This window comes from Astyanax mexicanus, chromosome 19 (genome assembly GCF_023375975.1).
Source record: "Astyanax mexicanus isolate ESR-SI-001 chromosome 19, AstMex3_surface, whole genome shotgun sequence".
Taxonomy (NCBI): Eukaryota; Metazoa; Chordata; class Actinopteri; order Characiformes; family Acestrorhamphidae; genus Astyanax; species Astyanax mexicanus.
The window spans coordinates 10,470,505-10,486,708 of NC_064426.1; the positions used below are offsets into that span (position 1 = coordinate 10,470,505).

General features: G+C 35.9%; 2 protein-coding genes across 4 annotated transcripts in view; both read right to left on the bottom strand.

Annotated features, from left to right (window-relative positions):
* The window catches only part of zgc:163143 (uncharacterized protein LOC795946 homolog), a 51,513-nt gene extending 35,613 nt beyond the window's left edge, over positions 1-15,900 (bottom strand). The window contains exons 1-3 of one of the 3 annotated variants that reach the window (XM_049467949.1): positions 15,664-15,899; positions 14,768-14,972; positions 14,599-14,631 (exon numbers count right to left, since the gene is read on the bottom strand). In XM_049467949.1, coding sequence (XP_049323906.1) covers positions 14,599-14,631; positions 14,768-14,972; positions 15,664-15,731 — 306 coding nt within the window. In that variant the 5' untranslated portion in view covers positions 15,732-15,899. Of the gene's footprint in view, positions 1-14,598; positions 14,632-14,767; positions 14,973-15,663 lie in introns of all 3 variants that reach the window. The other 2 variants (XM_049467950.1, XM_049467951.1) reach the window with 2 other exon arrangements.
* On the bottom strand, positions 1,280-11,891 carry LOC125784428 (homeobox protein Dlx4a-like). Its single transcript, XM_049467952.1, has 3 exons — positions 11,229-11,891; positions 8,172-8,359; positions 1,280-1,626 (listed from the first exon to the last, which is right to left on the bottom strand). The coding sequence occupies exons 1-3, from the start codon at positions 11,464-11,466 to the stop codon at positions 1,375-1,377; spliced, it is 678 nt and encodes a 225-aa protein (XP_049323909.1). The 5' UTR covers positions 11,467-11,891; the 3' UTR covers positions 1,280-1,374.
* Positions 15,901-16,204: the final 304 nt, after the last annotated feature.

Below are 16,204 nucleotides of genomic sequence, written 5' to 3' on the forward strand. Positions count from 1 at the left end.
AGACAGGTCCATAAATTTGGGTACTAATTATTAAAACACATTTGTTTGGTAAGCTCATTGACACACTGACCTACATACGCAGGTGAATCCAATTATGAGAAAGGGTTAATGCGCCAATTGCAATTTTTTCTCCTCTTTGCACCTTCTCTGATTTAGAGGAAGGATATAAAAAGCTATCTCAGAGATTTCAGCTGTCAGTTTCCACTGTGAGGAACATAATGAGGAAATGGAAGAACCACAGACACGTTCTAGGTAAGACCTGAAGTGACAGAACAAGAAAAATCTCAGATAATCAGAAGAGAAATCAACCCACCCCAACCTTTAGTCAACCCACAGTATGGTAAAGAATGAAGTGCTGTGAACCGATTAATCTAAAATTGAGTACCAGTGCAGGTACTGGGATTCTTGTTAAAGTTGAGGGTCTCATGGATTCAAGTAAAAATCAGCAGATTCTTAAGAACAATGTTCAAGAATCAGTGAAAAAGTTGTGCAGGGCTGGATACTTCAACAAGACAACGACCCTAAACACTGATCAAAATCTACTAAAGCATTCATGCAGAGGAACAAGAACAACGTTCTGGAATGATCATCTCCGTCCCCAGACCTGAATATTATTAAAAATCTGTGGTGTGATTTAAAGCAGCTGTTTATGATCAGAAACCATCAAACCTGACTGAACTGGAGATGTTTTATAGAGAAGAATTATTCAAAATACCTTCAACCAGAAGCCACACTCTTATTGGAAGCTTTAGGAAGTGTTTAGAGGCTGTTATTTCTGGAGGAGGATCTACTAAATATATGATGTAATTGTTCTGTTGGGGTTCCCAAATTTATGCACCTTCCTAATTTTGTTTAAAGAATTCTTGCACACTTTCTGTCATTCCTATAAATTTCACTTTTTAAATTTTTACTTATCAAATATCACTGTGTTCATTTGCTATACGACATGTTTAACTGAAATTGCTGATCCAAACAATGATCCCAAAGATTTATAAAGAAAATCATGAAAGTTATCAGGAGTGCTCAAACTTTTTCATGCCACTGTAACTTCCTGTTTACTGCAATCTTTTTTTTTTTTTCAAATGAGCACTGTAATCGAACAATTCCTTTTTGGGTGGAATATGTTTTTTTATGATAAGTGTGATTAATGATTCTATGAGAAAAATGCTTTAAAATGGTCCCTTCATGACTTTTTTATGTAACCTACAGCGACAAAAATGAAGAAAACAGCAGACACAAATATATAACCCACAAACATAAATAACTATGATCACATAACTCAGAATCAGAATTTTATTCAAAACATGCATTTTAGAAAATCCATATTCAGAAGAACATCTGAATATGAATAAGAAGTTTTGCTCATCCCACAAATCATTTGAGTTCAGGCCAAACAGAGTCCTGATGATGGCTTGGGTACCAGTGCCCAAAAGAGTTCATATATCCTCCAGTGTGGATGGGGGCACCATTGTTTGGCATTGAAACGTCCCATAATGGAGGCATGGCTGGTGAACACTGAGTTCCTGAAGCTGCAGCTGCTTGAAGGTGTTCTCCTTCATGTCCACCTGAGCCATGTTTCATTATCTTTTTGTATTTGGACCGTTTGTTCTGAAACCATATCTTCACCTGTAAAAAGAGTCAGAGATTAGCAGAGATACGTCTTCATTAGCACTGTGGAAGTAAGCCCTAATCAGAAGATTATTTTCAAAACAGCAGTTTAAAATCCTGGTCCTGGAGTACTACTGTTATACTTGATGAGACTTATTAACATTAAACATGAATAACCAGGGGCCTCATGTACTAAAGGTACACACAAAAACATTGCGTATGCCATATTTCACGCTCACTGTCAGATGTACTAAACATGACTTGAACGTGAGAAACAAAGTGCATTTCCTCACGGCACTTTCATTTCAGGTGTACGTATGTTTTTTTGTATGTATGTTTTGTGTTTTTGTCATTTGGGGACACTTAGAGGCGATGCATTGAAATTACAACTTTTTTGATATCCTTTTTATTCACACATTGTAGTAAGCCATTATTGGGTAAAATGAAGTAAATTAATCAGACAATTAAACAGTAAATTAATCAGACAATTAAACAGTGAATTAATCAAACATTTTTGGCTTACTGAAATAATCATTCAGTGTGTTTCCACTTAGCCGAGATTATATAAACATGCATAAAATGTTGCGCTGGAGTTGTTGGAGATGGCAGCATTGGCATTATTGAAAGATATTGCTAATGGCCGATTTCATCGAGAGCGCATTTTCCGTGACCATTCTGATTTTATGGCCCAGATGACTGGCTTGTAAACCGCTTATAAAACTGGCTTTCAGATTTCCAAGAACATGGTTGGGATCAGATTACAAGCTGAGTGCGTGACGGGTGGCTTCTTGGTAAACAAGCTTAGAATATTGAATTTAAAACATGGGTAATTATTAAATGACTTAGAAGACTGAGGCTACGTTATGTGCCTTACGACACTTTCTTGACAGGCATATTATACTCTATCATATTATTATTATTGTCATAATTATTATTATTATTATTATTATTATTATTATTATACTCTGTGTAATTGAGGGAGGAGACATGACAGGTGTGATGTTTTCGTGCACTTTAATTTCAAGTTGATTGTGATGTACTACGAGAAAGTACGTGGGATTCTGCCTATGCACGGTTTGATACATCCAGATTTTTTTATGCATACAGAACTTTTCAGCTCTGAGCGTACAATGTTTAAAATATTTTAGCAGGAAGTTCACGCAAGTCTTAGTACATAAGGCCCCTGTAGTTTACACGCTTTTCCAGAAGTCAAGTGGGGTTCAACAAGGAACAATCAATAACCTGCAGGGCTGGGAACGTTTATGGGCAGTAGAGCAGAACAGAAAAGCCAGAAAAGCTTTTGATTCCTCTATAAATATTTATTTGTAAAATCCAGCTTCATATAAAAACATAGAATTATTGACTTCTCATGAACTCATGGATTTAACTGTGCTGTTTTTCAGTATTTTAAGGCTTAGTATAATTAGTATGTAATCATTACAGACATGATGACCTCTCAATCTTGTATCAGTGTCTTCATACATCATTTTAGTTTCTGTTTACACCACCTACAGAGAAACCACATAACCAGTAGCCTCATATACTCCTCCTTGTTGATTACTGTCTCAGACTGTGGTGATGTGAGGGTTTTGGAATAGCCAGTTTGCAGTACAGAAAGCAGAATTTATTAAATACCATTCAGTAACTCAACTATCTGATTCTCACGAGGATCTGTTTCACCCTACTCTCTTATCCTCATCCTGATATGCAGAGCCGGACTGCCCTATACACGGATTTTATCAATTATAAATTATAAATTAGAAGATGAAGCAAACTCTACTGCCAGAATAACAAGCAGAAATACTGAGAAAATGACGGGGACAGCAGTCCGGTAAACTTGTGATCATTTTTCTTGAGGTTGGATTTTTAAGAAATAATAGTCTAGGAATCATAGGCATAGGAAAAAATAGGAATAGGCATAGGAAACACTGAAAGTTTCTTAATGTTCCATTTCACTAAGCTAAGTCATTCAACATTTCAGTTAAATCTTAAAAGCTGCTGCTATATTCATAAAATCACACATTTCACACAAAAACATAGTGTTGGGTGGGAGGGTCAGGTAATAAATAGAAACTTCTGTAAAATAATGTATTTATGTAATAAATCTCTGCTATCTTTCTTTCTTGCTAACCCTAAAAATAAAATAGTGAATTAGTCAGCTGGACCACAAAAGTATATAACAAAAAACTTTTTTCTACAGTGTCTTTTATTAACCATCACATAAAGTGCTGTTTTAGTTCTAGCTTTCTCCATTGCTGTCTTAGTTTGATTTTATTTGATTTAAATTAGGCCACTCTAGTGCATAAAGCATACAACACTTATAAGACTATAATTCTTTCACACTTTTCTCACTGCTATTCATGCCCATACCTTTAGAAGTTATTTACCTGCACTCTGTCCCTGGCTTTTTCTGCTAGTGTAACCAGCCCTCCACATCTGAAGTCGTTATCTTTTCTCCCACTGCAAAATGCTATTAGCAGTTTTGTTTCCTCATTAGTTAACTTTCTTTGTTCAGGCCAGCAAACATACCAATACCTCTTTTATTAGAAAAGCAATTCAAAATGCCAACACTACACTGATTGAACATAAAAAATTACAGACTATTATATCTACTTACATACAATTACACATATAGTGCCTTCAAGACACTCAAGGACGCTTACAATTACATTCTACACACAATCAACACACATCGGTGAGAAGTGACAGCAAATCACACACAGCATACTTTTAACCGGAAACAACCGTAACCTGGAAGACTGCATCGGGCACTGAGGAGTTGGCCCAGCACATCCAATTTACCTGATCTCCATGTTTTTGCACTGTGTGAGGAAACCGGAGTCCCCAAAGGAAACCCACACACCCAGGGAGAACATGGAAACTCCATCCAGATAGAGACTTGATCCCAAGACTCCAGTGCTGGGAGTCGAATGTGATCAATCAATCATCTGCAGCTGAACATCTCCAAAACCAAGGAGATGTGCATAGACTTCAGGAGGTCCAGGCCCTCTGCTCAGCAGCCAATCTCCATCGAGGGGGTCGACGTGGAGGTGGTCAAATCCTACAAATACCTTGGTGTGCACCTGGACGACAGGCTGGACTGGTCAGTGAACACTGACTCCCTCTACAGGAAGGCTCAGAGCAGACTGTACTTCCTCAGAAGGCTCAGGGCTTTCAACATCTGCCAGAAACTCCTCCTGATGTTCTACCAGTCTGTGGTAGCCAGCGTCCTCTTTTACACTGTTGTGTGTTGGGGAGGCAGCATCAGCAAGAGGGATGCTGGACGACTGGACAGGCTGGTGAGGAAAGCTGGTTCTGTGCTGGGATTAGAGCTGGAGTCCTTAACACCACTGGCAGAGAGGAGAGCCCTCAGTAAGCTGCTGAACATCATGGACAATGTTCACCACCCTCTGCACAGCACCATCACCAGGCAGAGGAGCTCATTCAGCGGCAGACTGCTGTCCCAGTCCTGCTCCACAGACAGACTCCGAAAGTCTTTTGTTCCTCAGGCCATAAGACTGTTCAACTCCTCTCAGCACAGCAAACTAAAGACTCTGTGAAACATTTTCATTCCGGCCACTCTGGCCACACCATGGACACACCCCCAGCTATGGACACACTCTCAGACTTGCTGATGCCTAGAACACTTTTTATAGTTCTACCATATTTTGCACTAGTAGTTCATTCACTAGTTAATTCATCTACTGTTTACGTATCTTTTGCACTGTTTACGTATCTTTTGCACTGTTTACGTATCTTTTGCACTGCTTAATTTAATTTAAATTATTATATAACTGTATTTGCACTTTCTGTTTGGCTGACATCAGTTATCCTCACATTATGCACATCAACTGATGTTCACTGTCTATTGTGTTCAACTGCACTACCTCCATTCTCCATCTCCATTACACACACACACACGAAGACTGTACATTTACACTGTATATTCTATTTCTTATTTGATTGTATTTATATGTATCTTTATATTTTATATTTTGTCTTTTTTAACTTTGTGTATTGTGTAACCTGCTGCTGGATGCCAAGAATTTCCCCCCGGGGATCAATAAAGTATCTATCTATCTATCTATCTATCTATCTATCTATTATCTCTGCAGCTTTCCATACAGGTCCTCCTGTCCATTATCACCAGTATTTTAATCACTGCGTGCACTAAGGCGTCTCAATCCTGCACATCAGATGACTTATTTTCTACAGCTAAAGAAGCATAAAGCATCAGATGACCAGTGGTGGGTTTCCTAAAAGCTTTGTAAAGCGAAGAACTTTGCTAACGATCGTTAGTTGAAGAGTGTTTCCCAAAACCTTTGCGTTAACTAAAGTATTATGTGAACACACTAATATAATATATTGTATTATATTCTACAGTAACGACATCACTTGTCTGTAGCTTGTAGTCTAGTTGGGCACTTTTAAATTGACCAATCCAACCCACGGATAAATCATTCAAATAGGCGATGGTAGAGATCTTGACATCAATGCTGCAATAAATGCAAACAATTAATTCCTACAGACAACTGGTGATGGTCACGGTCTTTGCAAAGCTGCTGTCTCTGAAGTCTTTGCATTCTGTAACTCTGCCATGCATGCACTTATATAAAAATCCCACCAGTCCGGGAATTACAGGACAACATATATTTCCATGCCATTGGGAGTGCATGGGACACCTCTCCCTATACACACTCTCAGCGTCTTTAATCCCACCTACACATGTGTCATAAAGAATATCTATGGTGAATGTGCAGGTAATATGTAATCATCAGGTTCTCTTAACTGACATTGTGGATGTTTATCTGGGCAAACTGTATATATATATATATATATATATATATATATATATATATATATATATATATATATATATATATATATATATATATATATACATATATATATACATATATATATATATATACATATATATATATATATATACACTGTACCAGTTCAAAGTTTGATCTCAATTTCTCAAGCAATGTTTTCTTTAGTTCTTTTTTTATGTATTTTCTACGTTGTATATATATAAAAGGCATAAAACAATTAGGGGCACATATGAAATGATGTAGTAAACAAAAAAGTGTTCCTCCACATTAATCCCCTGATCTAAACCTGAGATGGCTATTTGGGATGAGCAGGAGCTTCACAGTGTTTAAAAAACAACGACTAATGTTCAGCACCTCCAGGAACTCCTTTAACACACTGAGTGTGAGACAAAGAGTGTGCAGATCTGTCTATATATAAAAATCTTTGTTAAGTTTAGTTAGTTTGTTCACCCCTGACCAGTTATCATTCTTTACTCATGCTGACTTGGTCATCCAGATTTGTCCACTACAACAATCTGATTATTTTACCCCTTCATTTTAGGGATGCCGCCCATTGAAAATTCCACCAGACCTTTGAAAATGATCCAGAATGCAATGGCACAACTTGCCCTCAATCTTTCTAGTTTCAGTCATGTCCCTCCTCTACTGCAGTCTAATCACTGGCTCTCTGTTTTAAAATCTTGACCCTGGCACTGCTGGCATGCAAAGCTAAAAATGGACCAGTCACTGAGGTTCTTGATGGCGTGATTGACTCATTGCTTTGTGATGTTGTGCATCATGATGCTGAAAGTTTCTGGTAGAAGTTAAGTAAATTGTGGTCATGAAAGTATGCACATGGCCAGCAACAATATGAATATAAATAGTCTGTGGCGTTTTGGTGATGGCTGATTAGTGTAAACAGGCCCACATTTTCTTAACGAAATAACTTCTCCATAGCATTATAGCACCTCCATCAGCCTGGACTACTGACAAAAGACAGATTAGGACTATGGGGACATTTTATTTGAGCTTTAGACACCAAATTCTTATACTACCTTATCATTTCTGTGCACCTCTCCAAAATCCAAGATACCACAGACATCTCAGACATCTACTATCTCAGACCTTTCTGCATTTCCTTCAATTTAGGAAGAATCTAAGAACCCAGGAGATGAGCAGTTCTGAAAATACTCAAAGCAGAATATCTATACCAACAAGCATACCACTCTCACTGAGATCACACGTCTGCCCATGCTGATGTTTGAGTTGGACATTACCTGAAGCTGCTTGTCCATATCTGCATGATTATATGCACTACACTGCTGCTGCCAGCTGATTGGCTCATTAGTTAATGTATAGATCATAAATGTGTAAGATGTACAGGGGCTGGTCAGCACCAACCTTGTGGTCAGAAACTGGCCAGTAATGAACAGGAAAGAGGGAGGACCATATAAATTCTGCATAGTGTAATTAAACCCATAAGATACAGTAGGTTCAATGTGCATTATAGTGCTCACTGGTAAACACGCATCTGAGAAAATTATTTTCACTTAGCTGAATTAGTGTAAAACTGCATAATAAAGCAGCAACTGCACAATAGCACAATCATAAGGGTAGTTGTTACGTTGTGTTTCTGAATTTGCTGTTATGGTTTTTTAGGTTTGTTTATTTTTTTAGACACAAAACTCTCCAGAGTTGGAGTGTAATGGTGTGTGTGTGTGTGTGTGTGTGTGTGTGTGTGTATACCTGCGTCTGCGTTAGCCCCAGTTTAGCTGCTAGGTCTGCTCTCTCCGGCAGGGCGAGGTACTGTGTCTGCTGGAAGCGCTGGTTGAGCGCCTGCAGCTGGAAGCTGGAGTAAATGGTTCTGGGCTTCCGGATCTTTTTTCCTTTTCCATTTAATCTGATCTCTCCATTCTCTATCACTGCTGATTTCTCTAAAGGACAGAAGAACACACATTAAACAAGAGCACAACACAACATAAAAAGCTCACTTACAAAAACAGATAAGTACTATCCTATCCTTAAAACATGTTTTTGCTAATAAACTTTCCAATTTAATTTTTTTTTATTAATTAGTTATGAAATCTCACAAGACTAACAAACTGTTTTAATAGAAACATTTTGACACACTTTTCTATTTAATTTGGTGCATTTTGTATAATCAAAGATAAAGTAGAAAATCTTAAATATACATATGAAATTACCATATTAAACATCTTAGGTGATATGCCATATGTAAAAAATCTCAGTTCATATGATGTTTTGTTTATTGTGTAATTATTAGTGTGAACAAATCTTCTACTGGAAAACAATTAAAAAGGTATACATTGTTTCTACATAAAAAAAAAAAACTACAATACATTTTAATTTGGGACAGAAGGAACACAATTGGGTAAATTTAGGTTCAAGTTTTTTTTTTTGTTGCACAAGATAATTTATATATTGAAACAATTAAGACATTAAATGTGGCGTGTATAAAGATTGTCACATTTTAAGTTTACCTCCCCCTTATATGCAAAATTATGAACATAGGGAAATTATAATGTGCAGAGGCATGCCTTTTGACCAGGAATGCCCAGACCTTTGGTCATTGTTTTAATGCATAGAGTAAGGAAATCGAATGTTTTAAAAGAATGAAAGGATGATATTTGGTGGAGTTAGATAGCAATTACAGAAAGAAGGCATGCAGAAGTGTGACTACATATGGCCAAAATATCTATTTTATGAGAAGATAAGTGAGTAAAAGAGTAAAAATACTTTTTATTTCCATCTGTCACAATTTTAAAATAGCAACAGGGTACAAAACATACATAAAAAAACATAATAAAAAAAAATACTTTACTTGTAGTTGTGAGATTTCCATCCATTATTTCTGCGTCAAACTACAACTAAGCCCGTATGAAACACTCATATTGAGGAGTTTAGAATAATTTTAATTCTGTTGTAAAAGCCTTTAGCTTTTTATACATATCGTGTGATAGATGCTTCTGGACCCGGCAACTATTTATTTGGATTCATTTTTCCTGTACCAGCGAATGTATACTGTGCAACTGAATGCATATTTACGTAATACTTTTTTTAAGTTCATATCATATTTGAAATTCAAATTTGCATATATTTCCGCTTTAAAAATCCAAGTGTACGCAGTAATTTGTTCAGCGTTAAAACAATGCTTTTAGTTTTGTTAATTGTGTCCATTCTAACTTGCAAATCTACTAATGCACTAATGCTATTAGTAGTTTATCTGTTTTAAGCTATTGTAAATACTGTTAGAAAATAAAAAATTGTTGATTCATTAAAAGCTATACTACAAAGCTATAAGGATTATATTTCCTAATAATAAAAAAAGAGACAAAGAGCTTAAGTGGGATTTATTTTTCCCAAATGTTTTTAGTTTGTTTTATTTTAAAAGATTACTATCATAACAAATGTTTGTACAATAAAGGTTTGTTTTATTAGAAACGTTAAAAGCATTTACTTAAGGGCCAACAAACTTACGGGCAAGCCGCTGATGAGTTAATGTTAGCATTCTAGCGTCCTCATTTTTAGTTCTCTCCAGAACACACCTCTTACATATATATACTTTCGTAGTTTAAATATGAAGCACTATTGCAGAGACAAAACAAATTTATTTAATTGAGTTTTTTGGTGTAAAGATCAAGATATCAGATCATTTTAAAAACGTATATGTAGGCCAATTTAAAAATAATAAAAAAAGAAAAAAATGCATCTAAAATATGTAGGGAATACACATAATTGTTAATATTTATGTTTTGTTAAGAAGGTTCATTCACTTATTTAAACTTCAATAATATGTGCCAGAGTAATATTAATAGTAATATACATCTTTCGAAATCTAAATACTAATGGAAATATTGATGTCAAAACATTAAGACAACAAACAGCTTAAAGTTTCGTATAGTAATAATAATAATAATAATAATAATAATACGAAAATGCAAACAAAATAATAGTAAAAAGAAAAAGAATAATAAAAAGATAAAGATATACAGTAAAAAAACTGAACCCGTTCAAAATTAATTAAATCATGAAGTAAAATGCATGATGTCTCATTTCAGCCCGAAAATATACATTAAATGATCCAATCAAACCAATTTCGAACAATATATTGAGCATTTCATGCCTCAAAACACAATTTTTGTCCGTTTCCTCTTTTTAGACTGTCTGTGTCATTAGTGATAAATAATTATTTTTTATGTATTTGATTATTTCATTTTGCTGTAGCTTATTTGATATTATTATTATTATTATTATTATTATTATTATTATTATTATTATATTGTTGTTGTTCTAAAAAAAAAACAAAAAAAAAAACGGACAAGCTCACTTCCCAGAGTAACACAATTTTTCCACTTTTTCCTGATTGCTAAAAGTTATTTTTTTATTTAATTAGTTTTTTTATTCTGCGCCTCCTAAAATCGATTTGGGTTCAGGTGGTTATCATAATGATTTACTTCGCCCTGTCCATTGCCAATATAACCAAATTTATGTTTCTTAAACTATAACATTTTCTTAGTACTATCGCATTCAAAAGCGCCTCATTTCATCTGAAGAAATTCATGATTCAGGGAGCCGGAGGAAAGTGTTTTTGCACCGTTAAATGTAAAAAAAAAAAAATCGCAAAATTCTCTATCCGTGTCTTTTTTTAAGCTGAATGTTTAAAAAATAATTAGCATTTTTGACACTGTTTTGACACTGTTCCTTTAACGGTGTGAAAATTACTATTCGTTCAGGGGCTGCTCCACACCATCACTTGCTTTCTTATTTTTACTTTATACTGACCAGAAAGTGCGTTCCTGTAGAAACTGCATATTTGCTTCAGTGTGATAGTAAAAGTACGTAAAATGTTAGGATGGGATGAATAGATTTTATAGTTTTTATTATCACCATAAAAGCGTGTAATTTGTTGTTGTCTTGTGCAGAGGCAGTCTTTGCATAGAGGCATTGCTAGGCAACTGCCTTGGGCCCCTCCCACTGCAGCCCACTGTAGGGGCCCCCTGACTAGCTGCAAACTTTCCATAGGCCTACAGCTGGTAATTGGGGCCCTTTGGACAGTAATTCACAGATAATTCACAGTGCGTTCATAAATGGTGATTCTTGTATGTTTAAAATGGAAACAAAGACAACACAATAAATTACAAAGAAATACAGAGTCCGTCCACACCCCCTCTCTTTCCCGTTAAAATGGAATATTCCATCCATGCAGGTGAACCGCGAACGCTGCTTGTGAAAGACGGAATTAAGGTGAAATTAAGTGTACAAGTGGGTCGTGAGTGAAGCCATGAGGCGCCACTACCCAAGTGGCACTACAAAAAGAAAAAAGAAGGAAGAGGCTAAACTAAAAACAGATGCTCTTCCAAACTGATAAGCTTTTTTAGTGTGTCAACACCACCGGACCGAATGTTTTGGTGGAGGAGGAGGACGAGGAGGTGCTGTACTAGGGTTGTGTAGGTAGGTAAATTCTATTATTTTTAGAAAAATAACAAACGAAAATAAACCCAAAATGTTGACAAAAATATAATCTAACGAATTCAAAAACATAGAAACGAAAAACGTTAAAATGGTATTGATATAATATAATATAACAGCTGGATCAAACAGTTTAGCGTCAGTCATTAGGAAAGCGCGTGCGCTCTCTCTCTCTCTCTCTGAATTCAGCGCAAGGCTAGAAATAATTTGAAAACTTAGTTTAGTTAAATAAATTAAGATGAGTGAGGACATATAATCAAAGTTAATCAAATATTGTCAAATATAAAGGATAGGTTGAGGTTTTGTTGAGCTGTTTCAATTATTTGAAACTGAAACTAACTGAAACTGATATTATTCTGCACTATGAGATAGCTTTTGATTGTGTTTTAAATGAGTTTTTATTTTATATTAATTATTTTTTATTCATTTTAAATATTTTTAGTATTTTATTGATCAAACACCTTTACACAAACTCTGCCTCCTCTCATATTTTCACTGTACATTTTGATGTGATTGATAATTATTCTTTATCATTAAGTTCAGTTACAATTCTAGATAAAAATTACTGATTGACTCACATAAATGCTCTCAGTCACACTGCTTTACTTTTTTTTGGCATTCCGATGTATATTTTATTTAAATATGTGTTTATTGATTGCACATATAAAAAGTACAATTAGCATTGAAAGCTTCAATTTTCTTTTTTAACTATTTTTTTTTTATAAATATTTTCCATTTTGACATACAATGGTGTTATATCTGAAACTTATTTCTCGCTTATTAATGTTGATGGGCCCCCTAGCTAAATTCGCCTTGAGCCCCCAAATTGCTAAGTCCGCCACTGGTCTTGTGTTTAAGAGCGGTTTTACCTGTATAAGCAGCTTCTGCTACCAATGATAAATAAAAACTGAATACGATCAGTTAGTTTACGAGCATTAAAATGAATAAAAAATTATAAAACCATATTATTAAACTGGCATTTAAGTGGCAGGTCGTATGGGCTGAAATGGAATCGAATGATTGTGTGTGTGTGTGTGTAGCAAACAACACTGACGCTATTATCTATTTGTATAAATTCTATGTGCATTTACATTTATATGATTTTCATTATAAAGTCTGTATTTGCCTTATTAAATTCAGTTATTGGACATGAAAAATCATCTAAACCTACCACTGTGAAATCCCTGTCAGTGGGTTTTTTTCTAATAAATGCTTATATATGAAAGGAGATTGACAGCACTGGAGCTGTAGTTGAATATGTTTATTTATTTATTTTTTTTTTTTTTGATGGACAGATCAGCCGGTTTGCGTTTAACCGGACAGGAACTCCCCACCTTTGTCTCGGGTTTAAAACAGATTAAAACCCTATTAATCCTTAAGAAGGTGTCTGCTTATATATTATATTTATTATTTTATATACAACAATCAGCCATAACATTACAACCACTGACAGGTGAGGTACTTTTTACTTTGCTTTCTTCAATTCGGTCAATTTCTGAATAATTAATGAGGCCAGCTCTTAGAAAGGTGTGCCGCTCACGAGCCAACCATCGCCACGAATGTGTGGTCACCCGAGTCAAACGTTTGAGGCTGTAAAGAAAACCAGTCATTTGACCCTCTCATCAGAAAATCTGAAGTTTAATCCCAGTCAGTGTCACAGCTGTCTGTGGATGGTAGTAAAAGAATACAAAATGTTATTCTGAGCTTTTACAGATGTGTTTTTGACATATTTGCTTCCATTTTTCAGCTTCCCATTGGGCAATATTTATATAAAGGTTCTGTGGACTGATGAAACTAAAATTGAGTTATTTAAAGGGTGGTATGCATGGAAATAAAAGCAAAAAGGATTCCAACACAAACACTTTACTGCTCCCCACAGTAAAATTTGGTGGTGGTCCCATCATGCTGTGGGACTGTGTGATCAGTGCAGGTACTGGGAATCTTGTTAAAGTTGAGGGTCTCATGGATTTCAGTCAATATCAGCAAATTCTTAAGAACAATGTTCAAGAATCAATGAGAAAGTTGAAGTTACTTCAACAAGACAACTGCCCTAAACACTGCTCAAAATCTACTAAAGCATTCATGCAGAGGAACAAGTACAGCGTTCTGAAATGATCATCTCAGTTCCCAGACCTGAATATTATTGAAAGTCTATGGTGTGATTTAAAGCAGGCTGTTCATGCCCGGACACCTTTAAACCTGACTGAACTGGAGATGTTTTGTAAAGAAGAATGATCCAAAATACCTTTAACCAGATTCCAGTCTCTCATTGGAAGCTATAGGAAGAGTTTAGAGGCTGTTATTTCTGCAAAAAGAGGATCTACTAAATATATTATATAATTTTTTTTGGGGTGCCCAAATTTATGGACCTGCCTAATTTTACAGCACACTTTCTGTAAATCCTATAAACTTCACTACACTTCACAAAGTTTTTCAGATAAAACTACTGATCCGAACAACCAATGATTTATTAAGGAAAATATAAAAAAAATATCAGGGGTAAATTATCAGGTGCCCAAACTTTTTCATACCACTGTAAATCATGAGCATATGACAAATAAAAAAAAAATAGTAAAACCAATCTGTGCCTTAAGAATCATTATTATATTGTTTTGCGAGGCCTCTATTCATATAAATAAATGGATAAAAACATGAATATCACATCATTCATATCAAAACTCACCAACGCCCTTCTACTCCTGGGGTCAATCTTTTTCTGAAAGTGAGAGAGAGAGAGAGAGAGAGAGAGAGAGAGAGAGAGAGAGAGAACATAAGCAGACACGTCAGGCAGGTCAAGAACAATTTCAAAATTCTACTCTCTCACTGTTTCTGAGTGCAGTACTGTTACTGACCTTCTGGTTCTGAAGATGGCCAGGAAAAGAGAAAATGGTGGGAACTGCCCAGGTGTGAAGTAGTCTTCGGGTGCCATTCACGACTCTGTAACACTTGCTCTCAAAGTGATTGGAGCATATTTTACTGTATTCCTCAGGAGACCAGTCTTTCCACCTCATGTTCCTCAGCCATTTTTTAAGCAACGAAGGGTTGCCCAATGGGAAGCTGAAAAATGGAAGCAAATAAACACCAATATGTCAAAAACACTTCTGTAAAAGCTCAGAATAACATTTTGTACTCTTTTACTACCATCCACAGACAGCTGTGACACTGACTGGGATTAAACTTCAGATTTTCTGATGAGAGGGTCAAATGACTGGTTTTCTTTACAGCCTCAAACGTTTGACTCGGGTGACCACACATTCGTGGCGATGGTTGGCTCGTGAGCGGCACAACTTTCTAAGAGCTGGCCTCATTAATTATTCAGAAATTGACCGAATTGAAGAAAGCAAAGTAAAATGTACTCTTCCAGCACTGTTGGCTTCAAGTGATACTGAAAGTCCTAGGAAGTCATTTTAGCAATTGCACTTTTTTTTTTTTACTTTACACATAACGAAAAAGAAAATCGTACATGTTTACACCATTTGCTGTGTAAAGTGTGTTAGTGTAGAGTAAAGTGTGTGAGTTATATTACTGTGTAAAGGTAAAGTAGCTGTGTAAAGTGTATTAGTGTAATGTAAAGTGTGTGAGTTATATTACTGTGTAAAGTGTGTTAGTGTAGAGTAAAGGGTATTAGTCATATTAGTGTGTAAAGTGTGTTAGTGTAGAGTAAAGGGTGAGAGTTATATTACTGTGTGATGAAAAAGTGTGTAAAGTGTATTAGAGCAGTGTAGTGCTGAATGCAGAGATGTGTTACCTGTGGAAAGTGAGGCTCTTGTCCTTTGTGTTGTTTTTACAGTTATAAGCGCAGCAGTAAAACACCATCTTTGCTCCTCTTTCAGTAGAAGCCTGTGTAAGTTTTATTCTCCGCTCTGAGGGCGGGTTTGCTCGGGTACAGCTCGATATTAAAGCTGGTTTAAACTCTTTAATCACAACAAAAATACACAACAGCGTCTCTCCGACCTGCTCCGCTTCGTCAACACAGTCGCGTGTACATGATGTCATCAACGCGCGCCTTCTGAGCTCTGCGACTGGGCTTTGTCCGAAATAGCTCCTTACTCCCTCGTTAGTGTTGAGCTATTTAGGGAGACACTATTTAGTGTCTCAGGAGTGAATTCGGACACTCCCTCATCATTAACACGCGCCAGCTCTGGTCGCTTAAAAACGAACAACTGAAGGGCTAAACTAAATTAAACTGAATTAAAGTTAGTGAAGCTCTGAGCTGATCATGGAGTAATCTCTCTGATTGTTACATTTTCTCTGTTTAAAAATATAATCCTCGCATTAATAATGAATTA